Genomic DNA, 26702 nt, shown 5'->3' with positions numbered 1-26702 from the left:
GTGGAGGACGTATATTTGCTCTCCAAAAGGGTCAGACTCAACCAGCACCTAAACGCACACCAAATCAAGAGCATTTCTGCACTCTTCTGGCTTTTCTCCAGCTCTCGTAGTCTCACTTCGCTCTGAGGGCCCCATCAGACGGATCCTTCTGCTGTTAATTGCATTCAGCCCAGTGCCAAGGTCGGAGAGGCCGAGATTCGGATGAAAACTTTCCTGGATGTGACGGCGAGTAAAGTAAAAGGAGCTGAGGACAGGCCAAGTTGCAGTAAATAAATATATATCCAACCACCCAAGAAGAATGCATATATTGCACATATATTTACAGTTTTCTATAGCCTACTATGACCTGCAATTCATGTGTAGGCTGTATTTGTGATCCACTTTCTGTTTTAAAGGCTCACACAAGTTTTATATGTGGTATTCATGTCACTTTGAGGCACAACAGTAAATAAGTTTGTGTTTATATGGCTGTTATGGGATGTTTTACTTATATTCAAGTTAATTTGGTGCTTCTGTAAATATTTATGTATATTTATTTGGTAAGTATGCAGGGTTCAGATATTTTGTGATATATTTTTGCCATGATTTTTGTCTTTCTTTTGGCTACTTTAAAACTGATCTTGTACTTTGTGCTTTGCATGTTTGTTCTTTCTTATTTATACATTTAAATATTGAGTTTCAGTGGCTACTGTAATTACCAAAATGCACTTGAGGTTATAAAAAGGAACTTGCATCGCCATAGACACACTTTAAAAACACTTTTTAAACATTAAACTAAAAAATACAAAAATGTATCCAAAGAGCAGAAAAGGCAAGGAAAAACAGGCTTATGCAAATGAAACACCGCAAACTTATGTCAAATTAAATAAGTTTTCTCAAGTAAATCATTAATTTTGCCCAAACAAAATTGCCTGAAGCTTACCTTTCCGACGGCGTCTCCTCACATCAAGTTCATAGTCGTGGTCAAAAGACGTCTTCCAGTGTTAAACGCCAGCGAAAGAGCGGATACTGCAATATCTATTGGTTTAAAAGTCCTTTTTATGGGAAAAGTAAAAGTCCCGAGCATCCGTGAGCGCGTAGAGTCCAACTTGGTCCGAGAGCATCGCCTCTGATCTGCAGAAGAAGCGCTGCAGGAGGAGCGCTGCAGGAGGAGCGCTGCACCGACACTACAGCCTCAGCCAAAGAGTCACAGCGCAACAAGAGAAGCGAGTCTGACCTCACTGCCGCTTCAGTCAAAGAGTCACAGCGCAACAAGAGAAGTGAGGCTGCCCTCACTGCCGCTTCAGTCAAAGAGTCACAGCGCAACAAGAGAAGCGAGCCCACCCTTACTAATGCTGCTTCAGCCAAAGAGTCCCAGCGCAACAAGAGGAATGAGTCTGCCCTCACTGCTGCTTCAGCCAAAGAGTCCCAGCGTAACAAGAGGAATGAGTCCGTCCACGCTGCTGCTTCAGCCAAAGAGCAGCGTTTATAGCGCTACTTTTAAAAGTAACTCTTGCATATTACCAATAATTAATATGATTGTATAACTTATACCGTTTGCCAAAATGTCTTTGAGTTGCTGAAAATATTAACCTAACCCATAAAATATCAAATAATTAAGCAAAGTAAATGCGTTTGACTGAGCTTTATTTATCTTTTATGTTCAATCACGAGGACAATTCGTACAAAAATGCAACTCTTTTTAAAAAGTACAATTTTAAAAACACATAAAAAACACAATACAGCATAAGTCACAATAAATCAATAAAAACATGACACACACTAAAATAGTATTTAAAATAGTAAAAACCAGTCATATGCACAGCCAAATAACATAGTGTTAATCCTAGATTTATACACTCTAACGCGTTACCACCTAACGCTTTACCCCCAACTCTGATTGTTGACTGAGTGCATAATACATTAAACACTGCATACGCTACAATTACTAGAAAGTAGTTCTAGTAATTGTAACTAGTAGTTAATCATAGTAGTAATAAAAATAGCTAGTAATTCTAGCAGTGTTTTCATCAATCAGTGAGCATGATATACTTTTTTCAGAATTACAAATTAAAAGTTTTCCTAGTACCTCTAGAACACTATTAGTTCTAGAAGATCTTTATTATTATTGAAACATGTTTTTTGGACGGTTTCACGGGTCGCATTTCTGATTTTCGTAATGTATGTGATTTATTTGTGTAATAGTTTCCCAATAGTTTACACTGCAGTTAGCAGAGATCTCCATGTGAGAGAGACTCCTTTAACCACTGCAGGTCCACCACCGTCACACACAGACTGCTTTCTGCGCTTTGTTGACTCGTACCACTGTGTTGGTGGTGGTGTTGTTGTTGTTGTTGTTGTTGTTGTTTTATGGCGGTTGGCATCCAAGTGTTGCATTACCGCCAGACTTTATGTTGTTGTTGTTGTTGTTGTTGTTTTATGGCGGTTGACATCCGAGTGTTGCATTACCGCCAGACTTTATTCCTCAGACATCGTCGTAGTCCTTGTTGTTGTTGTTGTTGTTGTTGTTGTTGTTGTTGTTGTTGTTGTTGTTTTATGGCGGTTGGCATCCAAGTGTTGCATTACCGCCAGACTTTATGTTGTTGTTGTTGTTGTTGTTTTATGGCGGTTGACATCCGAGTGTTGCATTACCGCCAGACTTTATTCCTCAGACATCGTCGTAGTCCTTGTTGTTGTTGTTGTTGTTGTTGTTGTTGTTGTTGTTGTTTTATGGCGGTTGGCATCCAAGTGCTGCATTACCGCCAGACTTTATGTTGTTGTTGTTGTTGTTGTTTTATGGCGGTTGACATCCGAGTGTTGCATTACCGCCAGACTTTATTCCTTAGACTGTGTCGTAGTCCTAACAGTTCTTCTTCCAGTGCCTTGACTTCTCCTCAGACATTGTCGTAGTCGTTGTTGTTGTTGTTGTTGTTGTTTTATGGCGGTTGGCATCCGAGTGTTGCATTACCGCCAGACTTTATTCCTCAGACATCGTTGTAGTCCTTAAAAGTTATTCTTCCATCGCTTTGGTGTTACAAAGCCCATGAGGTCATGATATGTCTTTGTGACTAGAATAGTTGTTGTGTCAGAGACCAACCGGCTTTATTCCAGGGAGACTCTTCTTCACCTTCCTCGCCCTCTTTGACGGTCGGTGCTTTGGAAGTACAAAGCCCATGAGGTCATGGGACGTCTTTGTCGTTTTATCCTTTAGACGTCCTTCTTCCATCACTTTGGCGTTTCTAGGCCCATGAAGTTATTGTCTTTGAAGCCCATGAGATCAAAGTGGAAAGGAATTGAATGCTTTGATGTTGATTTCTTCTTCTTCTGTTACTTCTAATGGGTGTACTTTTACGGACTACGACAGAGTCTGAGGACTACGAAACGTCTGAGGAATAAAGTCTGGCGGTAATGCAACACTCGGATGCCAACCGCCATAAAACAACAACAACAACAACAACAGCTTGGCAGCCAACTGAATCGGTACATTTACCTTCACCTACCGTAGTTGTGTGTCTTCTGTACTTGTACGTCTTTAAAAAAAAATAACTTTACCATAAAACATGTTTTCGAATATGGCAATGTATTTACCAGTCACGTATTTACCAGGCTTCTAGTTGATTTAGTATTACTTTCTATCACTTTCAAAGAGAAGGAACCATCAGGATTTATGCTAATACATCTGCATCGCTTTCAATAAATACAGATTAGTTGGCAATATATATTAACTTTCATATTCGTTTACTTGCTTTACATTTGTTAATTATACGTTTTTATTGCCAAAGAGTAAAAAATATCAAGAGCATTTTGACACAACACGTGCGAAAAAAAAGACCTAAAAACGAAATAATTAATAATATTAAAGCAATACAGCATAGTGTTTTTAACTCAACTTGTTTTCTGTCTCATGTTTACGCAATTTAATGAGTTTCCCCTCCGTTTTTGATCATTTTTTTTATTTAAAACGTCCTCACTCTGGTCACGTGATCAGAGCACTTCCTGAAAGGTGCTTGAGTTAGCTTGTAGCGGCAGCTTGTTCCCGCGTTATGTTAAAAGTACTTCGTCTCGTTGCTTTCAGCCGGACTAAAACATGATAAAGACGGAGAAGATTCTGCATTTGAAGAGCAGCCGAGGCCGTAAGGTCCGTGTGGTTCGGGAGCATTATCTGAGGCAGCGGGTCCCGTGTTTCAGCGCGCTGTGTCAGGCGGAATGTGACAACAACAACAACAACAACAACAATAACGGTACGGAGACAAACAACAACACTGAGGACACTACAAGCCTTAATGTACTTATGAATGAACGCTGAGTTTAGTATTTAGCATCTTAAACTCTCTGGTTTAACATTAGGCAAACTGAAAATTCTGCCGACGTATGGAATATACTCCATACTCCAATACTTCTATATTTCCAATACCAATTTCAATATCACAATGATCATTTTAAAGAAATAAATTAGGTCAATATTTTCTTTCTTTCTTTTTTAAACATTGTAGTTTTATACTAGATCTGCTAAAGCTCATTCTAAAGGTCACATTTTGTCCTGTTTTGTGATTTCTTTTGTAGTTGTTGAAATGAGTATCCAGTATTGAGTAGTATCTGATCTTCGATACTTTTGACAACCCTTTTAAATGGAGGATTAAGCTACAACTTCGAATTGTGAGGGTTAAATTGTCAGTTGGTTTGTTTCTCCAATAAAAAACGGGGAAACATATAAACAAATAGATTTTTACCATTACAAAGTGTAGTCTTTTTGATCTGTGGATAAAGTCAAGAAGTAAAATGAGTTAACAGTAAAACCTAATGCTCATATGCTCAATATTTTCTAATAATCTCCCCTTAAATGTGGTATGGACGATTTTTTTCAGCAAATTTTTTATCATATTTCCTCGTGGCGTGGATAAATCATTTGTCCTGCCACGTATCAATCATAAAACGCACCTATCGCTCACCTGCAGCCGCGTCAGGCTCGTCCCCACGTTTCTGCGTGCCTAAGCGCATTGATCTATCATAATATAGTTCCCTCAGTGTGCGGGGCAAAATGAAGACGGAGAAAGACAGTTCGAGCTGACGCAGAAGTGGACAGAAATCTACGGGAGACGAGTGATGCGATGCGCTCCGTTGCACTAATAAACAAACGCACGTGTGTGTTGTATCAGTCCGCACGGGGGAGTGCGCATGTGCACTTCTGACTGCGTTCTCAAATCGCCGAAAAATCGTCCATACCGCCTTTAACTAAACAAATAATGTAAAATACAACTGTAAATGTCTTTAAACCCGACTCTTATATCTCCCTCATGCTTCAAGGTAAATGTGGACTGGACATATCAAACCTAAAAGGATTGTTTCTGTCTGTTTTCCTCCAGAAGGCAAGCTGCTTCCCGCAGACCTGACCCATTATGTGGTGCCCGACGTGGGAATCGTTCTGGACTTTCTGGAGATCCTCGAGTTCAGAGAAATCCAGGGAATCGTCTTCACACAGACGGCGTGTCAGGCTGTGCAGCACAACAAAGGAAGAAGGCAAGACATATTAAGACTTTCCACTGTACGACAAAGATCCTGAGATTGTAAACGTTTCCCTTTGTCCAGGCAGTACAACCGTCTGCGTAACCTGCTGAAAGACCCTCGGCACGACTGTGTGCTGTTCGCCAACGAGTTCCAGGAGTATTCCTATTGTCCTCGAGAGAAAGGAGAGAGCCAGGAGAAATGGCAAACCAGGTCAGGGTTTGATGGTCCTTCGTTTAATTACGTTATTGTGTTACAAAGAATTGGATTTGAACAGGCTACAAGCTTGTGAATTGTGTATAGTATAGTATAAAAAAGTATAAAACTCTCAAAACTAGGCTTTACTCATGGAAAAGTTGGTAAGAGGGAGTTAAGAATCCTGCCGTGATTTTGAAAGAATATCAGTCTTACATATTTATAATATAATATCTATAAAATTGACTAAATATATCCTGAAACTGTGGAAGGAGAGGACAATGCCAATTTCAAAATAAGAATTTCCAAATAATTTCTTTTAAAAAAATCTGTGGGAATTTAAAAAACAGTAGATTTTTTTGTCAGTCGTTGAGCCTTCTATAATACCATTTCTTACTCTTTTTTATTTTTTTTATTATATAAATATATACATAGATATACAGGTAATTATTCCCCAATCAATACAATTAAAGCGAGACACTGCAGTTGAATAGGGAAGAAATGTTTCATGTTTATTCCCAAAAATTTCCATGGAAATTTGCCAACTTTGAAAACTCCTGACAGTTTGCCGCCCTGAGAGAGGATGAAGTGAGCTGAGCAATGTGACAGTTTTTATGTGTCTGCAAATGTTCAAATGTGTGTGTCAATAGAGTTGGGCAAAATATGAACATTTATACAATGTCATGAACGCTGCTATGAAGATATGAAAAATTTGAATATTGCGAGTATTGCGTGTAGAAAAAAAATGCAACAAAAAGAGCAGGTGAAAAATGAAAAATAAAGAAGGATACAGTTATTAATCATACAAACATTTCACATTTCTCTAATAACTCAACCTCAACAAAATATGTTTTAACATTTCACTGTTTTAGTTTTGCTACTTTTTCTTTGTTTTTTGCATTTATTTTATGAGGAAGACATACTAAATTACTGTCGTGATTACATGCAATGGTATTTATTTATTTTTATTATTTTCCCCCTCCATCCCTTGTTGGGAAATGGGAGGTTTTGTCTATAGGAGTTTTTGTTTATAAGAGATCTTCAAGAGTGTTTTTCAAACTTCCTATAAGTTATCTGCTCTTTTCCTCTGTATCTACCTGCGTTGCAACAATGAAATTTCCCCATGTGTGGACAATAAAGGATTATCTTATCTTAAATATTTGGATAGTGCAAAACGATCCATATAATCTCCTAACGTAAGCCGTGTTGTGTTGCTGCCGTTTGCCTGTGTGTTGTAGATGTATGTACTCCGCCGCAGTGTGGTACTACAACCACCTGGCGGGGCTGAAGGACATCGTGATGGTCACAGACGACAGCGACGCCGTGGCTCAGTACAGCAGCCTCAACTCCGGCGTTTACGTCATCTCGATGCAGGTAACCACGACGCAAAACGTAAAGACAATAAAAAACACATTTCATTTCTTGAGCTTGACCTGCGTCTCACAGGCGTTATTCATTCTGCTCTTTATGTTTGGATTGAGGGGGATTCTGTTCAGACGAGTGCACAATTCGGTCACATCCTGGAACTTCTAAACTGCTACGAGACTTCCACACATTTTAGATTGTGTTTGAACTGAGCCCCGTTCACACATCCAGCCTGACCTGGACATGTACAGAGCAGGGACATGTGTGAATGAAGCCAGAACTGATTTCCCTGCACTAATCCAGGGAATGTGTGAATAAAGCCAAAAAATTGCCTGTAGCGCTTCTCGTTTCCATGGTTACACTGTGCAGTTAAGTGAATAGGGCTAGTTCACAAGGTTAAAGGGTTTAATTTAGGATAATACAGGACATTTTGTCGTTATTTTTCTATCAATTTGTGACTTGCCTTTTGCCATCATTCAAACTAGGGCAAGGCAATAAGATCATTTTATCAAATTATTTCTTATTAAAACAAATAAAAATAGCTTTATTTACTACATACTTTCTTGAACATAAACAACACATTATTTTAATCATTGCCATTTAACACAAAAACACCACATGTCAAAAGTATTGAAAATCAGATACTGATCGATACTGAAACAAATATCAATAGAATTGTTACAAAAAATAAAATAATAATCACAAATCATCCTGAACAACAACAAAAGAAAGTACAATTATTTTTGGTGAAAATTTCAGACTATTGACCTTATATCTTGACCTTAATAGAGCATTTTTAAATCATCTTTGTGTTATTAAAATGGAATTATTCCTTAGTATCGAAATCGAGTTTGACATTTTCTGCGGCTCTGTCACAAAAACATAACAATATCCACTCATTGTTCAATAAATAATAGCTGGAAAAATATATTCTGGCAATCTGTGCATTTGTATGTGTATTTAGTATTTTTGTTGTTGTATAAGGTCACGTTTGCGCTTTAAAGAGTCAAATGAGTAACTCCTGTGATGCTAACGAATTACCAAAGTGTCTCATTCTGCTATTTAATAATTAATGTGTTGCAGCTCATATTTCTGAACAGTATTGTACATTTACAAAAGGGATTACTTGAGTTTATGGCGTCGGTTTAGGTCTCGTTTATCGTGACATATTTCAGATTTGGCTATAATAATCACAATTTCGATTTGATTACTGTAGTGTATTTTGAGGGAGGGTTAGATAATCCTCATTGTAAATTCAGTATTCTTTTGCATTACGGCTTGAAATGGGTTCAGGACAACACTGAACAACACACTACTGTTTATACCAAGTTTGTTTTGTGTTAAGTTCGCAAACGGCCAGCTGCTTTGTTTGTACATGCATAATTTATCAGTGGATGGTCCTCTGTTTTATTCAGCGCCGTGGCCTGGATTGCTTAGAGTGCTGGAATAATACTGTGCTGTTTTTAATTGTGTCACATTAGCATACTCTTTAGGCTGAGCTCTGCCAGTGTCGGGCCAGGTGAAAGTAGCCGACAGAAGCCAAATCTGAATATAAGAGGTGGGAGATGTATCGATTGTAATTGAAATGATGTAAAATGACCTTGAAATGACACAGAAACGCTGTGTGTAATATCCCTAATAAGAGTATAAAGTGATATTTCTGCTCTTTTCTGGTTACTTGTATTGTTCATTCACGTTGTGTTCGATACTTGAACCTCAACCAAGACTTTTACAGGCACATTTTAGCTCGTTCCTGAAGCACAGTTAAAAATATCGTCTAAATTTCGAGGATAAAGCAGGAAATGCAAGACCAATGTGCTTTTTTTTTTTTTTTTTTTGTCTTTCATGACTGATGCCGATTGTTTAGAATCCACAGAAACTGATGGACAGTAAACGCTGCCTATTCTGTCAAACTCAATGCTCGATAACAATTTCGACACTGCAATGATGATGAAAACAAATCTTTGTTTTTTGAGGGTAGAATGTAATTCCTACACAACAAATGTCTTTCTTTTTTTTTTACTAGTCGTGATAAACCTTCAGATCGTTCTAAAACTGTTCAGAAAAGTTAATGTGATTTTTATTTATTTTTATTTTTATTTTTTCTTCCTGTATTGCTACTTGTTCAATTTAGTATATAGTCTTGATACTAGTTTTAGTATCAATTACTTGTAGATATGGGATTATGTGAGAGCAGTGTTGTCTTGTTTTGTGCAGTTATCTCTTTGCCCTAAGTATTTAAATAAAGCTTTATTTTTGAAGCTGTAGGTCAGCCAAAAGGAAATGGAAAAGTATAAATTTATTTCAGCTAAATAAAGATCTTAGTTAAATATCACCCACACTTAGTTATGGATTGTATTAACAAGACTTTAAGGTGCACTATGTCACTTTACCTGTGTGTCTCCATGGAAATGTTATTGCGTTCCCTTCAATATTCCGCTGTACGGCATTAAACTTTGATCCAGAAAAGTTCCAGAGACCAGAAAAGTTCCATTGTACTCTTTGATTTTAAGGATTTTAAACAGATGAACAAGGATTTGAGGAGAAACTTCATATTACTACATTACATTGCTATTATTCCTCGTGAGTAATCATCATTTCATCTCGTAATTAGCATCTATTTTACAGTGCAAATATTTAATTGAGCTGTACAGTTTTTTCTCATAACCGCAACCGGTTTCAGAGTAAAGTTGCAAGAACTTAAATTGTACTTTTAACTCACAATTGTGCAGTTCTTCTAATCCAAACAACGATTTACAAACAAACAAAGCCGGTGCAAATATAAAGTTTTTAAGGATCTGCAAACACTTCCCCCGCTCTACTTTATAGCCTTAAAACTGCCTCTGCTGCTTCACAGTTTATACTGTAATTTAATGTCTAAAGTGCCAGACAATAAAATTGAAATTTGCTCATGCATTTTTCAGGAATATTTGCATAACTTTTGGCCGGATGTGCACGCGGCCCATGAACTGCACAGCTCCATCGTCCAGGCCGCGCAGGAGCGAGAGACCGAGGGCTCGGAGAGGGAGTACCAGGAGCACCTGCCCCTCGAGGTCGTGGAGGCCGGCATCAAGTCTGGGCGATACGTGCAGGTACGGCGGGCGATACGTGCAGGTACGGCGGGCGATACGTGCAGATACGTGCAGGTACGGAGGGCGATACGTGCAGGTACGGAGGGCGATACGTGCAGGTACGGCGGGCGAGACGTGCAGGTACGGCGGGCGATACGCGCAGGTACGGCGGGCGAGACGTGCAGGTACGGCGGGCGATACGTGCAGGTACGGCGGGCGATACGTGCAGGTACGGCGGGCGATACGTGCAGGTACGGCGGGCGCGGGCGATACGTGCAGGTACGGAGGGCGATACGTGCAGGTACGGAGGGCGATATGTGCAAGTACGGCGGGCGATACGTGCAGGTACGGCGGGCGATACGTGCAGGTACGGAGGGCGATACGTGCAGGTACGGCGGGCGATACGTGCAGGTACGGCGGGCGATACGTGCAGGTACGGAGGGCGAGACGTGCAGGTACGGAGGGCGAGACGTGCAGGTACGGCGGGCGATACGTGCAGGTACGGCGGGCGATACGTGCAGGTACAGAGGGCGAGACGTGCAGGTACGCAGGGCGATACGTGCAGGTACGGCGGGCGATGCGTGCAGGTACGGCGGGCGATACGTGCAGGTACGGAGGGCGATACGTGCAGGTACGGCGGGCGATGCGTGCAGGTACGGAGGGCGATACGTGCAGGTACGGCGGGCGATGCGTGCAGGTACGGCGGGCGATACGTGCAGGTACGGAGGGCGAGACGTGCAGGTACGGCGGGCGATACGTGCAGGTGGCGATGCGTGCAGGTACGGCGGGCGATGCGTGCAGGTACGGCGGGCGATGCGTGCAGGTACGGGGGGCGATACGTGCAGGTACGGCGGGCGATACGTGCAGGTACGGAGGGCGATACGTGCAGGTACGGAGGGCGATACGTGCAGGTACGGAGGGCGATACGTGCAGGTACGGCGGGCGATACGTGCAGGTACGGCGGGCGATACGTGCAGGTACGGCGGGCGAGACGTGCAGGTACGGCGGGCGATACGTGCAGGTACGGCGGGCGATACGTGCAGGTACGGCGGGCGCGGGCGATACGTGCAGGTACGGAGGGCGATACGTGCAGGTACGGCGGGCGATACGTGCAGGTACGGCGGGCGATACGTGCAGGTACGGCGGGCGATACGTGCAGGTACGGAGGGCGATACGTGCAGGTACGGCGGGCGATACGTGCAGGTACGGCGGGCGATACGTGCAGGTACGGAGGGCGAGACGTGCAGGTACGGAGGGCGAGACGTGCAGGTACGGCGGGCGATACGTGCAGGTACGGCGGGCGATGCGTGCAGGTACGGCGGGCGATGCGTGCAGGTACGGCGGGCGATGCGTGCAGGTACGGCGGGCGATACGTGCAGGTACGGAGGGCGAGACGTGCAGGTACGGAGGGCGATACGTGCAGGTACGGCGGGCGATGCGTGCAGGTACGGCGGGCGATACGTGCAGGTACGGCGGGCGCGGGCGATACGTGCAGGTACGGAGGGCGATACGTGCAGGTACGGCGGGCGATACGTGCAGGTACGGCGGGCGATACGTGCAGGTACGGCGGGCGATACGTGCAGGTACGGAGGGCGATACGTGCAGGTACGGCGGGCGATACGTGCAGGTACGGCGGGCGATACGTGCAGGTACGGAGGGCGAGACGTGCAGGTACGGAGGGCGAGACGTGCAGGTACGGCGGGCGATACGTGCAGGTACGGCGGGCGATACGTGCAGGTACGGCGGGCGATGCGTGCAGGTACGGCGGGCGATACGTGCAGGTACGGAGGGCGAGACGTGCAGGTACGGAGGGCGATACGTGCAGGTACGGAGGGCGAGACGTGCAGGTACGGCGGGCGATACGTGCAGGTGGCGATGCGTGCAGGTACGGCGGGCGATGCGTGCAGGTACGGCGGGCGATGCGTGCAGGTACGGCGGGCGATACGTGCAGGTACGGAGGGCGATACGTGCAGGTACGGCGGGCGAGACGTGCAGGTACGGCGGGCGAGACGTGCAGGTACGGCGGGCGATACGTGCAGGTACGGCGGGCGAGACGTGCAGGTACGGCGGGCGATACGTGCAGGTACGGCGGGCGATACGTGCAGGTACGGCGGGCGCGGGCGATACGTGCAGGTACGGAGGGCGATACGTGCAGGTACGGAGGGCGATACGTGCAAGTACGGCGGGCGATACGTGCAGGTACGGTGGCCAATATAAAACGTTCTTTTTAGTACATTTTACATCCTTAAAAATGTTTTTGTAGTGGGGCTGCAACGAGTACACAAGAATAATTGTGACTACTCGACTATTAAAGTAATCACATTTGGATCAATAATTGATATCTGCACTATATAGACGCGAACACACAAATAAGACATTTAACAAAGACAGGGGCATTATTAAATCAAAATGTCAAAGTATCAATTATTTCAGATTTTCCTCCATTATACGCTTTATTCGTAAATCTTGTCTAGAAGCCTTCTTCACCATATTTCGACCTTTATTTGGTTGATGATGTATTTAAACAGTCTATATCTTCAATAGAAATAATAGTTTGAACAGTCCACTAATCAAATATATAATCGCTGACTTGTAACTTCTAAAATAATTCTTAGTTGCAGTGCTTTTCTGTCAGATAATCCTGGATCAAAACAAGAAAATATGAAAATATAACGGTAAACAGAAAAACACAATACAATACTTAAGACCAGCAATGTCCAAACTATGGCCTGGGGGGAAATGCGGCCCTCAGGCCATGTGTTGTCGGCCCTTAGGCTTCTTGCTAAACTGGCCCAAAAAACCAAAAGTAGTACATTTTACCTTCAAATAGGAAAGGTTTTGTATGAAGTGTTTTGTGTATATACCAGTAGTTGTTTCTTGACCAACTATAGCCCAAATGAATTGATCTTGTCTCTAATTTAAATGTTCACATTCAATATTTGTGGATTTTATGTGTAGATACTATCACTGACTATACCAGAGTCAGAGTTTGTTGCATTATCCTGAAATATTTGCTGATTGTTGAATGACCATGTTTGTTTTCAGGGTATTCTCAGTGTGAACAAACACCGAGCCCAGCAGGAGGCGCTAGTCACCACACAGGGCTTCTCCAAGAGCACAGGTACAGCTGCATCAAACATGACCTATAGACACATAAATAAGGTATTTTTTTAAGTTAAAATTGTTATGATCGTCCTACAACACCAAGTAATATTGTGTGTAAAAATCGACTAATCAAGGCATTAGTGTTGTGCAATTTAAATTAAAATGTTATAGTAATCCAATTTATTCAAACGACCAAATGTTGGAGAAGGCTACAACCAATCCACTGTTAGTACGGTAAAAGCATGTGAATTCAGACTTTGGAGAAAAAAATTACTTTTGTGTATTTTTATGTTATTTAATGATTGAAAGAACTAGATTAAGTAAAATTCGGAATTATGATTGATCTATAGGTGATTTAAAAAAAAAAAAAAAAAAAAAATCTCGATATGAAAAGAAGACATTATTTTATTCCTCATATATAACCTAGGCCTCATCTGAATTGTGCTGCATGTGAAGCAATTTGACCCACTATTGTTGTTTATACAAATAAACTTAGTAAAGTGGGTAATATTGATATTGTTGATAAATGTCTTTGTTGAGGTTCACGTTTTGCACAAAACATTAATGGACCATAAAATTAGCCACCAAAGGGCTGAAATATTACTGCACATTATTATATGAACAATTGCGATATTATCCATTTTCGATACATCTCCCACATCTAACGTGAGCTTGTTTTTCAGACCCGAGCCGGGACATTTTGGTGTTTGGGTCTAAGAACCGTAACCGCGCGGTGCACGGGGACAGTGTGGTGGTGGAGCTGCTGCCTCAGAGCGAGTGGAGAGGAAGGGCCACCGCTTTGACTCAGGTCCAGGGAGAAGAGAAGGGCGTGGAGGACCAGAACAGCCAGCCCATGCCCACTGGTACTTCATACCACCTGTACAACAAATTAACTTTATAGGGCCTGTATGATAGTCCCTTTGATGTGGAACTTTGATCACTCCCACAATGTTGATTTAAAGTGCATATGACAGATTTTCATGTTTTTTTGTCCAATCATGACTTAGTTTGGTGAGCTTGAAATTGTGTAAAATAGTCAGTAAAGTAACGGCAGTTTGTGAAGAAAACACTAAAAATTTGCCAAAAAGTTGAAATTTTAGGAAGTAGAGTGGAATTTTACTGTTCTCTGTCTGTGTGACATTTGAAATTGCAATCTTTGGATGGGTTTTTGCCCTTGTTTTCAGTTTGGTTGCTAGGTAACAGTTGTGTAATTGACTCATGTCGAACCAGTAAGTAAGATTATAAACTTCACCAAAATTGTTCAACTGAAGAAAAGGGGGAAAATTTTCAGTCAAATTTCACGTTTTAGTGAAATGAATAATCTAACCGGATTTTGTACTTGAAGTTTACTCCACTTGTCCAGAGATAATTTAAAATCAAAATGATTACGGTAATATTTTCAATGCTAAGGTTTAATTGAATTCCAAGATACTTCAAACCTTTCTCCAACCTCCTTAATTTTAAACCCGATAATAAATCTGAATTGCGTGTCTGGTATACTGGCATTATTTTTTATATCCAGAAATGTTATATTTCTCAATAAACTCTGAAAAAAATTGGACCGGGTCTTGAGTCACTACTAAAATATTATCTGCGTATAAGTTTATGACCAGAGCCTTCAAAAAAATACTGAACAATAGGGGTGACCAGTTACATGCTTGTCTAGTTGACCTGGAACTTTCCTATATATACAATTTTATAATCAGTTTATTTCCTCTTTGTTTACAGTGTTGTCTATAACATCTCCTGTTGTTCAGGTCGTGTGGTGGGCATCCTGCAGAGGAATTGGAGGGACTACGTGGTGACGTTTCCTCCTCGAGAGACTCAAAGTCAGAGCAGAAACTCTCAGAGGATCCTGACGGTTCCCTGGGACCATCGCATCCCCAAGATTCGCATCAGCACCCAGCAGGCAGACGCACTACAGGTAGTTCTTGTGTTTAGGAACATAACCAACAGATGCTTTGATTACAAACTCAGTTACCAAATGTATGAGACAATTTAGTAGAAGAAATAATACATGTTGTTCTTACTTAACTTGGATCCTTGTAATTCTAGCATTAATACAATGATTTGTTTTTTTGCTCAGGATCACAGAGTGGTGGTGCGCATCGACTCATGGGACATCACCTCTCTGTACCCGAACGGCCACAGCGTCAGAGTCCTGGGCCGAGCCGGGGAACTGGAGACTGAGATCCAGACCATTCTCATCGAGAACTGCATCAATGTCCCGCCTTTCTCTGAGGCTCAGGTTGGACAAACCCTAACCCTACATACAGTATATACTACACATTTATGCATCGTTTGTTTATTTCTAAGATCCTTTAATGTGCATTGCTCTGGCATTTCAAGCTTCTTTTTGAATTGGCAACGTCACATTATACAGCTTTAGGCTGTATAATGGTTACCAGCATATGGCTCAAGGTAGTGCCTTGTCATGTGATCACTTTCCTGCTCAAGACGCAGCAGTTTGCTTTAGTTGCCTTTTAAGACGATACAAAACTGCTAAATTTAAAAGAGTTATGACCAAGGCTCCAATTTTGCTGTCTTGATTTAATATTGATTTAATCTTTTATTAATTTTATTTATTGACAAATATGTAAAGTTTAATCGTATTACATATTTCTCCATAGTTCTCTTTGTATTTTATTCGCACATTGCTTCATTGTAATAGCATTTTATTAAATAGGACATCATGAAGAGTGGCAGCAAATGGTGATCCTAATAAAACAATAAATGCCCTATCATCCATCTTTAGGTACATAATTTTAATGAAAGATCTTATTTTGCCCCTCAGCTGAGAGAGATGCCGGTGGTGTCCCCAGAGCAGCCGTGGAGCCCTGACCCAGGCCAGGTGAGCGCTCGGAGGGACCTGAGGCAGACTCACCTGGTGTTCAGTATCGACCCCAAAGGCTGTGAGGACGTGGACGACACGCTGTCTGTGACGAGGCTGCCCCAGGGCGGGCTGGAGCTGGGCGTACACATAGCAGACGTCACTCACTTTGTCAAAGAGGCGTCGCTGACTGATCTGGAGGCACGAGCGCGGTGAGACGAGCACGACACTGGGTCCATCATTCTGTTTAGAGGAGACGTGGGCTAACTCGACTATTAATCAGAATCGGAATCAGAAAAAAATTCAATTGTCAACAGAATTCACAAACATAGGAACTTGCTTTGGTGATTCGGTGCAACATAAAACAATGAACAATGATAAAACAACCTGTATAAGTCAAAAAGAAAAACAATTAAAATCTGCTATAGGATAAAAAAATGAAAATAGGCTTATGTACACAAATTTACAGTTTATTTGACATATGTAATGCAGAAAGTGAACAGTGCAGTGGGTGATCGAATTATGGTAAAAGCGACAGTGTTTATGAAGTATTCATGAGTCCAACAGCAGCGGGTTCTGGTCCAGATGGACCGTAGCCTCCTCCCTGAGGGGAGTGGCTCATATAGTCCGTGTCCAGAGTGTGAAGGGTCAGCTGTGATCCGACCTGCTCGCCCCAGAGCCCTGGAGACGTACAGGTCCTGCAGAGATGGAAGTCTGTAGCCAATCACCTTCTCAGCAGAGCGCACAATGCGCTGTAGTCTCTGTTTGTCCCTGGCTGTGGCTCCAGCGTACCACACGGTGATGGAGGAGATGAGGATGGACTCAATGATGGCCCTGTAGAACTGCAACATCATCTGCACTGGCAGCTTGGCTTTCCTCAGCTGCCGCAGGAAGTACATCCTCTGCTGGGCCTTCTTGATGAGGGAGCTGATGGTGAGCCCCCACTTGAGGTCCTGGATGATGGTGGTGCCAAGAAAGCAGAAGGAGTCTACGGTGGTGATGGGGGAGTCTGTGATTGTGAGGGGGGCTGGGGGGCTGTGACTTTCCTGAAGTCCACGATCATCTCCACTGTCTTCTGGGCATTGAACTCCAGGTTGTTACTGCTGCACCAGGACACCAGCCGGTCCACCTTCCTCCTGTAAACTCCTAGTCCTGCAGACTCCTCCTCATCCAAGATGAGCCCGATGAGGGTGGGGTTGTCCGCAAACTTGATAAGTTTTCGGAGTCGTGGCTGGGGATGCTGCAGTATGTGTACAGGGAGAAGAGCAGAGGAGAAAGTACACAGCCCTGTGGAGCTCCTGTGCTGATTGTCTCAGACACTCGGTCTTTCTTCCCCAGCCGCAAGCACTGCCTCCGATCCATCAAGAAGTCAGTGATCCACCTGCAGGTGGAGTCAGGCACGTTGAGCTGGGAAAGCTTGTCCTGGAGCAGAGTGGTGAGGATGGTATTGAATGCAGAGCTGAAGTCCACAAAAAGGAGCTTTTAACGCCGTTTTTATTCTCATTTACCTTCTCAAACTTGTATTTAGATTAATTTATGCATGTTTGATTCATATTTCTTTATTATCTCCTGCATTCAAGATGCCATTGCTCTGAATATCCCTGTTTTCACATTCCCACTTTTCTGTACTTTTCTTTGTTCTCTGATTAGTTTTCCCGGGGATACACATCAGCAGCATCCTGTAGCCATTTTGTCCCTATTGTTAGATAGCAGATTTCTACTTTTATTTGTATGTTTATTCCTTTGCTGTGTCTCTCAGGGCGACCACATATTACCTGGCCGACCGCCGATATGACATGCTTCCGGAGGTGCTCAGTGCAAACCTCTGCTCTCTGCTTGGAGGAGTTGACAGGTGGGCTTTTCTCACAAGTAAATGTTTCATTTTTAAATCGGTAAATGAATAGTTTTGTCATAATTGCTTCCTGTGGTGTATTTACTTAATAGTAACAAACGGTATGAAACCAAATGCATTCAGAGTAAAGTTTGTTCATTGTGGATTGAACAACACATTCAGGCATAAACATTTCTTACTTTCTTAAGATTTGTGATTGTTTGAACTACACTTACAGGTATGCGATGAGTGTCCTGTGGGAGTTGGACGCAGAGTCTCTGGAGGTGAAGAGCGTGTGGTTCGGGCGAACTTTGATCCGCTCGTCTTATCAGCTGCACTATGAGCTGGCCCAGGCTCTGCTCAACGGAGACGAGGCCGAGGTACCGGAACTGAACCACCTCAAACCGGAGGAGAAGGACCAGAGTCTGACTCGGCTGACCCAGGCTTTAGAGACGCTGACTCATGTGGCGAGGCACCTGAGAGCGCAGAGGGACAGAGGGGGCGCTCTCGAGCTGGAGGGAGTCGAGGTGAGAAGTGACTCACTGACAATAACTTGACCGGATTACATTGTAGTTCCAGCAATTTTTATTTTTTAAACTAAACACAAAAATATTGTAAGGAAGGACTAAAACTATCAACAAGTACCGATCAAATATCAATCAGCTAAAATTAGCTCAAATGACAATTGAGCTAATTTTAAATAATACCGGTAGTCATTTTAGATGTCGACCAATTAGTGTTTTTTGATTAGTTGAGAAGTTTACTGGTTACTTTTATTACTGTATTTTAAATACAGTAATAAAATACATTCTCAGCCAAAGTTTGGAATGACTGAAGCATTCTAGATAGAGAATAAAGTCAGAAATTGTTCTTTTTGTATGTCTTTCATAATATGTATAGTCCAGATAATTATTAGTTCTCAAAAAAAGACTAGAATGAATCAATCGATTTTCTTTTGCTACAGTCGTCTAGTCACAAGTTGTTGATTAATTATAGCAGCCCGGCGACTGCATGTCCTCCCTTCTCTCATCCCCATTTCATGCTGAACTGTCTAAGAAAGTCTTTGTTCCAAAATAAATCCTTGAAAAAAAATTGTTGCAGCTCCAGTGTCACAGAAATTACCTTTTCATTCAAAGAATCAGAATTACAATCAGAAAAGGGTTTATTGTCAGGGAACGAAATTCACAAACATAGTAACTTGTTACGGTGTCAAGGTGCAACCTTCAACAGTGAATAATAATAATTGCAAAGTATATCAAATTAAATAAGGCAGGGTTAGGCATAATATTAAGAATTTAGTCATAAAATAAAAATGGTCTTAGTATGTACAAAAAATTTACAGATGGTCGTAAATAGTGCAAAAAGTAAACGGTGCATGAATAGTTGTTAAAGTGGCAGGTGTTAAGCGGGATGGACCCTTTGCATTTAAATAATTTTTGTCAAATACAATACCTTTTATTTAATTAAAAAAAAAATGAACAAAGCTCTAGTTAACCAAAACAAGCCCACAATCAGTCAATATGTTATCGTTTTGTTTCATTCTCAGGTTCGAGCCCAGTTGGATTCAGAAAAGAACATCACAGCTCTGGTCCCTCGCCAGCCGCTGGAGGTGCACGAGACTGTGGCTGAGTGCATGATCTTTGCCAACCACTGGGTGGCGCGCAAAATCCAGGAGTCATTTCCCGACCAGGCTCTGCTCCGACACCACCCTCCGCCCCGACAGGAGCACTTCAGCCAGCTGCACGAGACCGCCAAGGCCCACGGCTTCAGTGTAGACACCAGGTACTGTGTTAAGTACCCTAACCCTAACCAATGTGAGTTATTTTCCATTTTAACAAGGTTATGATGATAGGCATTTTAAAAATATTTTTACTTGGGCTACCCCAAATAAATTGTCTGTTTGCTGTAACCCGAGTCAACATTTTTCAAGTGGCTCGGTCGGTAGGCAAATTCTTATTTTTTTTACTTTGAAGGCAAAAAAAAAGATCCAAATTTTGCCATTTTTTTAGTCGGAGTGACCACCAGGGGTCAGGCTTCAACAGTCAATGACGAAAAACGTCTCTATCAACCCGATCAGGAGACAAAATCTCACGATTTTAAGACATTTCAATTGACCTTTTGTACGCCGCTATCTTTTATTTTGGTAGCGAAGGCGAGCGGGGGGAACATGCGGGGGACACGGGCGTTTGTTGTGATGGCGCTACTGGGCGTGTGTCACTCCCAGAATGCATTGCATAAAACACCCTGACAGAGCGTGGCATGTCCTGTGGACACTTGAGTGGCGCCGACGGAGGTGTAACAACTTGTTAAAGGCAATTTCCCGTCATTAGCTCGCAGTCTGTTTCGTTACAGACACATGCGGGGGAGTGATTATAAAGACTCACATGCGTTGCGCAGTACGTTATCTTTGCTATAAAGATAACAAGCGTGATAAAAATGTTCGATACGATGGTTTAGGGAAGTCTGGTCGGTGAGTCGGCGAAATAATTGAAAAATAAAATAATTCAACGTTTTCTTAACAGTGTAACAAAATGCTGATAAAAACTTTTCAGTCGGCTAGTTTCACACTGGGTCGGTCGGGTTACGGCAAACAGACTTATTATTTTGCTCAGCCTTATCTATTATTTTTTTCCAAGTAAAGCCGCAGTTATTTTATTACTTGGTTTATGGATTTTTAAATGAAATATATTGCACAGGCGGACGAAATATAAATATAATTTCAATTTCAAAAGATGTTTTCTTCCGGGTTTGCCCAAAACGCACCACGGGAGGAGAGGGAGGGGGAGATGCGGCGTGCAGGTGAGTAACTGTAGATTTAGCGTGTTTTAGACAGACAGAACTGACGCTTAAGTGTGCACCCTCCCCCACCCACCCAGTCACGGCAAAACGCGCTGAAGAAAATGTGGTAAACGGGTTTAAAATGTGTATTTGCGATATAAAGGCGCGCAGCAGCAGGGAAACGGGCACGCACGCTCTCGCCGGGGCCGCGTGCAGGGACGGCGCCGCTCCGTCACAACAATGCTTTCCAAAATAAATGACTCCCGCAGGAGTTTGGCGAGAAATTGCTTCACGCGCTCTTATCTTTTGACTTAATACCACTTTTTACATTTAATTTAATGCTATTTTGGGTTTTTGGCTGTACTTTGTAAAACAAAATTGATAATAATTTATTTTATTTATATTGTAGAAATCAATAATCTAAGTGTGGCGGATCCGTAAATCAAGTAATAAGATAACTAAGGCCTAAAGGACACATATGTAAAATTTACTGTATTAACATTGTTCCAAGCTAGCATGTTTTTTTTTTCATGTGAAAGTTAAGATGCACCAATACTCATTAGGGCTGTAATTGACCTAAAGAAACTAGTGACTTTGTTTATTAGTTGTCAATTATCTTTTTGAATTTGTATAATTATTTTCCAATTTTCCTGTTCACTCATTCTAGCCCTTTATAATACCATTAACCTAACTAGTTAAGTCGACTAAGAAAAAATTTACTGACCGATTAATCAACTGAACAATATATAGTAATTATGGTGGTTGGTCTAGTTGAGCAGTGAAAGTATTCCTGTGCTCCAGGTCTAATAAGTCCCTGGCAGATTCTCTGGAGCAGGCCGTGGACCCCCAGGACCCTGTGGTGAACCGGCTGCTCAGGATGATGGCGACTCAGGCCATGTCCCAGGCCATGTACTTCTCCACTGGAGCAGTTCCTGCAGAGGAGTACTATCACTACGGTAACTATCGCTACGGTAACTATCGCTACGGTAACTATCACCACGGTAACATCACTGTTTACTGAAGCAAATAGAGTATTCAAAAAACAAATATAAGTACAAAGTAGTGTTCACAAAATTACTAAAACTTATTTAGGGAAACTAGGCAAAGTAGCAAGTAACAAATATTTTCAATATTATTGATTGTTGTGGCATTTTTCCTGTAGCAGGCTTCGCATTTAAAAATTTGTCAGGCCTTAACGAACTTAAGTTTGATTATCAACTACATGGGAAATTACACCATGTTTTACTCCAGAATCTGCACAGTAGCTTCACACATGGACCGCTCTTGTTTCTTCTCAGGCCTCGCTCTGGACCGCTACACTCACTTTACTTCTCCCATCCGGCGTTACGCTGACATCATCGTGCACCGGCTCCTGACGGCGGCGCTGGACCAGGACCGAGATCTGAGCCGCGCCATGGCCTCCAACAGAGAGCTAGAGGAGACCACGCAGCACATCAACAACAGGAACAGGGTTTGTGCCTGTGCCGGGGGCTGTGCCAGGGGGCTGTGGAGTTTGATCGAGAGTGAGACATTTCTAATCGTCAGAGGGGGGTAGAGAAGCTAATAATTGCACTAGAGTAAAGTTTCTTCAAAATATTATTACTCAAGTAAAAGTGCGGGTTGAAAAGTGCTTAGGGAAACTACAACTCAAGTATTCGAAAATAGACCATTCATTGACAGTGCGCCTTATAATCCAATGCACCGTATAGTGCGGAAAATACAGTAAATTCAAGAATACTACCTACCTCTGGCAATTATCAATCCCTTTCTTCACCCCCTTCACAATTTTTTTTCTTTACTCTCGCCTCCGTTTCTTCTTTCTCTCCCTGTCTCTTTTTTTTCTTCTTCCTTCCTCATCCAGGCAGCTCAGCACGCTCAGAAGCTGTCCACAGAGTTGTTCCAGTGCTTGTTCTTCAGAGACAGAGATCCTCAGAACGACCCGATCTGTGTTTCCGATGCTGTGATCTATGCCATCAGGGACAACGGCCTCCTCGTCTTTGTACCACAGTAAGGAAATTTAAATTAGGTTATGTCCCATGGATGGGTCAAATGCAGCTGCAAATGCCCTACTATGGGGACAGACTAGACTTCCCCACTACGTGAACAGACTTCCCCACTACGTGAACAGACTTCCCCACTACGTGAACAGACTTCCCCACTACGTGAACAGACTTCTCCACTACGTGGACTGACTTCCCCTCTACGGGGACTGACTTCCCCACTGCGTGAACAGACTTCCCCACTACGTGTACAGACTTCCCCACTACGTGTACAGACTTCCCCACTACGTGTACAGACTTCCCCACTACGTGTACAGACTTCCCCACTACGTGGACAGACTTCCCCACTACGTGTACAGACTTCCCCACTACGTGGACTGACTTCCCCACTACGTGGACTGACTTCCCCACTACGTGGACAGACTTCCCCACTACGTGTACAGACTTCCCCACTACGTGTACAGACTTCCCCACTACGTGGACTGACTTCCCCACTACGTGTACAGACTTCCCCACTACGTGTACAGACTTCCCCACTACGTGAACAGACTTCCCCTCTACGTGTACAGACTTCCCCACTACGTGGACTGACTTCCCCACTACGTGGACAGACTTCCCCACTACGTGTACAGACTTCCCCACTACGTGAACAGACTTCCCCACTACGTGTACAGACTTCCCCTCTACGTGGACAGACTTCCCCACTACGTGGACAGACTTCCCCACTACGTGGACTGACTTCCCCACTACGTGAACAGACTTCCCCACTACGTGTACAGACTTCCCCTCTACGTGGACAGACTTCCCCTCTACGTGGACAGACTTCCCCACTACGTGGACAGACTTCCCCACTACGTGGACTGACTTCCCCACTACGTGGACAGACTTCCCCACTACGTGGACTGACTTCCCCTCTACGTGGACTGACTTCCCCTCTACGTGGACTGACTTCCCCACTACAGGGACTGACTTTCCCACTACGTGGACTGACTTCCCCACTACGTGGACTGACTTCCCCACTACGGGGACAGACTTCCCCACTACGTGGACTGACTTCCCCACTACGTGGACAGACTTCCCCACTACGTGGACTGACTTCCCCTCTACGTGGACTGACTTCCCCACTACAGGGACTGACTTTCCCACTACGTGGACTGACTTCCCCACTACGTGGATTGACTTCCCCACTACGGGGATAGACTTCCCCACTACGGGGACAGACTTCCCCACTACGGGGACAGACTTCCCCACTACGGGGACAGACTTCCCCACTACGGGGACAGACTTCCCCACTACGTGGACTGACTTCCTCACTACGTGGACTGACTTTCCCACTACGTGGACTGACTTCCCCACTACGGGGACAGACTTCCCCACTACGGGGACAGACTTCCCCACTACGGGGACTGACTTCCCCACTACGGGGACAGACTTCCCCACTACGGGGACAGACTTCCCCACTACGTGGACTGACTTCCCCACTACGTGGACTGACTTCCCCACTACGGGGACAGACTTCCCCACTACGGGGACAGACTTCCCCACTACGTGGACTGACTTCCTCACTACGTGGACTGACTTCCCCACTACAGGGACTGACTTCCCTACTACGGGGACAGACTTCGTTACTACGGGGATAGACTTCCCCGTAATTTTTTTTTATATGAAATAAGACAATGTGAAATATTACTGCCATTTTTGATAACTTTTTAAATATTTATATTTTAGCATGCCTTTTTGGTGTGTAAAGTAAAGGGGTGTGGTCTGTGTGTTTCAGGTACGGCGTGAAGGGCCCGGTTTACCTGCGCAGTCGAGAGGGGCAGGTGGTGAGCACAGGGGCCGACGGCAGCTGTGAGTGGAACAGCGGGACAGTGAAGAGGCACTCAGACCACATCACTACCTCCTCTGTGTGCGGGAGCGCCACCTTCAGGCTGTTCCAGCACATCACAGTGAGTGTGAGGGTCAGGAGAGTGTTATACAGTGTTTCTGCCTTTAAAAATAACTATTATAACTATAGAACTATTAAGATAATTGTAAAAGTATTTCCTTTTTAAATAAAAAATTACAATGTTTCGTCCTCAGGAATAAATAGAATAATGACAATAAATTGTTCTGTGAAATTATAAATTTATTGATACTTGATTAGGTGTTGATTTTAGTTTAAATTTGTATAATATACGTACCTTCACCAAGGCTCAAAATTAACTAGATAATGTGCAATGGCTGAAGCCATTGCGAGTGTCTGCATTCTTGCGTAAAAGTACTACATGTGTGTAGTAAAGACTTTATTCTTGTTAGGCTCGAGCCATGGAATGGAATGTTCATTCCATGGAATGCTCGAGTCTATTGTTCTTCCCCTTGTTTCTTATTCTTATTATTCTTATTCTTCATGTTCATACTCGGGCATTTTTGACCCTGAACATCGATGAAAGTCACACATGGGGACATAGACGCAATCGGCTCCGCCCAAACTCTAATAAAATGGAGCTTGCCTCGTGGATCCACACGGCCCGGCGCCGCGCCCCCAGGGGAAGAACAATAGACTCAAGCACTTTCATGATTTCATATTAAATTAAGATTATTTTAAATGCTAATAGTAAATGTTTTTAAACCAGGTTCTGACATCACTCACATGTGTCTAAGTGGTTTTCATTTGACAAAACCACCTTAATTTTTCATATTTTGTGATTTGTTTCACATCATGTTCCACTTTTCCCTCAATCAAGAATTTAGAATGTTGTTGTTTACAAACTTTTAAATAGTCAATATCCCAAGTATGTCCAGTATAATTTGTCTTGTTTAATTGTGGTGAAACATACTTGAATTAAGAAAGAAACACTGATTGATTTGTGGTTATTCCGGTTGCAGGTGCGGATCTCGGTGCAGTCAAACCGGTGCCACGTAGACTCTCTGAACCTTGAGGTGATCAGAAACGCGCCTCACGACACGCCAAATCCAGCGCTGGGCCAGTCCCAGGCAAAAGTCCAACTGGTCCAGGAGGTGCAGCGACAGGCTGAGGAGGCGTCGCTGCAGAAGGCCTCGCTCAGACCCAAAATGTCCCGCGAGGAGAGGCAGTTCTGTCAGAGCAAACGGCCAAACCTGTACTCGCTGCTGGAGGAGATCCGGGAGATTTCGCTGATGGACGCGGAGGCCAGCGCCAAGAAGCTCTGCGCCACCACGGCGTGAGGCCCGCGCTCCCACGGCGTGAGGCCCGCGCTCCCACGGCGTGAGGCCCGCGCTCCCACGGCGTGAGGCCCGCGCTCCCATGGCGTGAGGCCAGCGCCACCACAGCGTGAGGCCAGCGCCACCACAGCCACAACAGTGTGAGGCCAGCGCTCCCACGGCGTGAGGCAAGCACCACCACAGCCACAACAGTGTGAGGCCAGCGCTCCCACGGCGTGAGGCCAGCGCCACCACAGCCACAACAGTGTGAGGCCAGCGCTCCCACGGCGTGAGGCCAGCGCCACCACAGCCACAACAGTGTGAGGCCAGCGCTCCCACGGCGTGAGGCAAGCGTGGCCAGCGCCACCACGGCGTGAGGCCAGGGCCACCACGGCGTGAGACAAGCGTGGCCAGCGCCACCACGGCGTGAGGCCAGGGCCACCATGGCGTGAGCTCCAACTGTACTTTCAAGAGAGATGAATCATGCAAAACTTTTAACCGTAATGTTTTCATAATAAAAACACATTTTAAAGGACATATATTTTGCTAAATTTACTTTCTCTCTTCAAAAACATACCTGGATTGTTTAGCTTCATTTACGCTCATTAAGGATGTCACATTATCAAATTTGAGTAATTATTGCGAGAAGGAACATCATGAATTTATGATTATTCAGGATCACTAAGACCATGACCAAACAACTGAAATCATTACATTCCTGTCATTCATCAGTCCTGCCAAAGAAATCCAACTTTTTCAACAAAAAATAATGATATTCCATTAAAAAAGTACTTTACACATGGTTTTGAAGTATGTATTAAACTGAAATGACTCATTGTGGCAGCCTTTATTAAAGATTATTTTTTACACCAATCAAGTAGATA

At 43.5% G+C, this 26702-nt stretch overlaps 2 protein-coding genes across 3 annotated transcripts in view; one reads left to right on the top strand and one right to left on the bottom strand.

Moving 5' to 3' along the window:
* Positions 1–1176, bottom strand: part of LOC140381215 (multiple epidermal growth factor-like domains protein 11) — a 156792-nt gene extending 155616 nt beyond the window's left edge. For both annotated transcript variants that reach the window (XM_072465242.1, XM_072465243.1), the window contains exon 1: positions 923–1176. The gene's annotated coding sequence lies outside the window, so the exon portion shown is untranslated. The remainder of the gene's footprint in view (positions 1–922) is intronic.
* A 2798-nt stretch (positions 1177–3974) lies between these two features.
* On the top strand, positions 3975–26322 carry dis3l (DIS3 like exosome 3'-5' exoribonuclease). Its single transcript, XM_072465244.1, has 18 exons — positions 3975–4220; positions 5343–5496; positions 5566–5694; positions 6915–7050; positions 9966–10133; positions 13158–13233; positions 13901–14080; positions 14975–15141; positions 15304–15465; positions 16012–16259; positions 17807–17899; positions 18117–18405; positions 19425–19660; positions 21458–21612; positions 21955–22127; positions 22518–22663; positions 24434–24605; positions 25525–26322. Exons 1-18 carry the CDS (start codon positions 4067–4069, stop codon positions 25840–25842), a joined length of 3156 nt encoding a protein of 1051 aa, XP_072321345.1. The 5' UTR covers positions 3975–4066; the 3' UTR covers positions 25843–26322.
* The last annotated feature ends 380 nt before the right edge of the window (positions 26323–26702 follow it).

The sequence above is a fragment of the Eucyclogobius newberryi genome, unplaced genomic scaffold (assembly GCF_026437365.1).
Source record: "Eucyclogobius newberryi isolate DKJ021-1_F unplaced genomic scaffold, fEucNew1.0.hap1 SCAF_5, whole genome shotgun sequence".
Lineage (NCBI taxonomy): Eukaryota > Metazoa > Chordata > Actinopteri > Gobiiformes > Gobiidae > Eucyclogobius > Eucyclogobius newberryi.
This window is presented reverse-complemented; position numbering and strand designations above follow the sequence as displayed.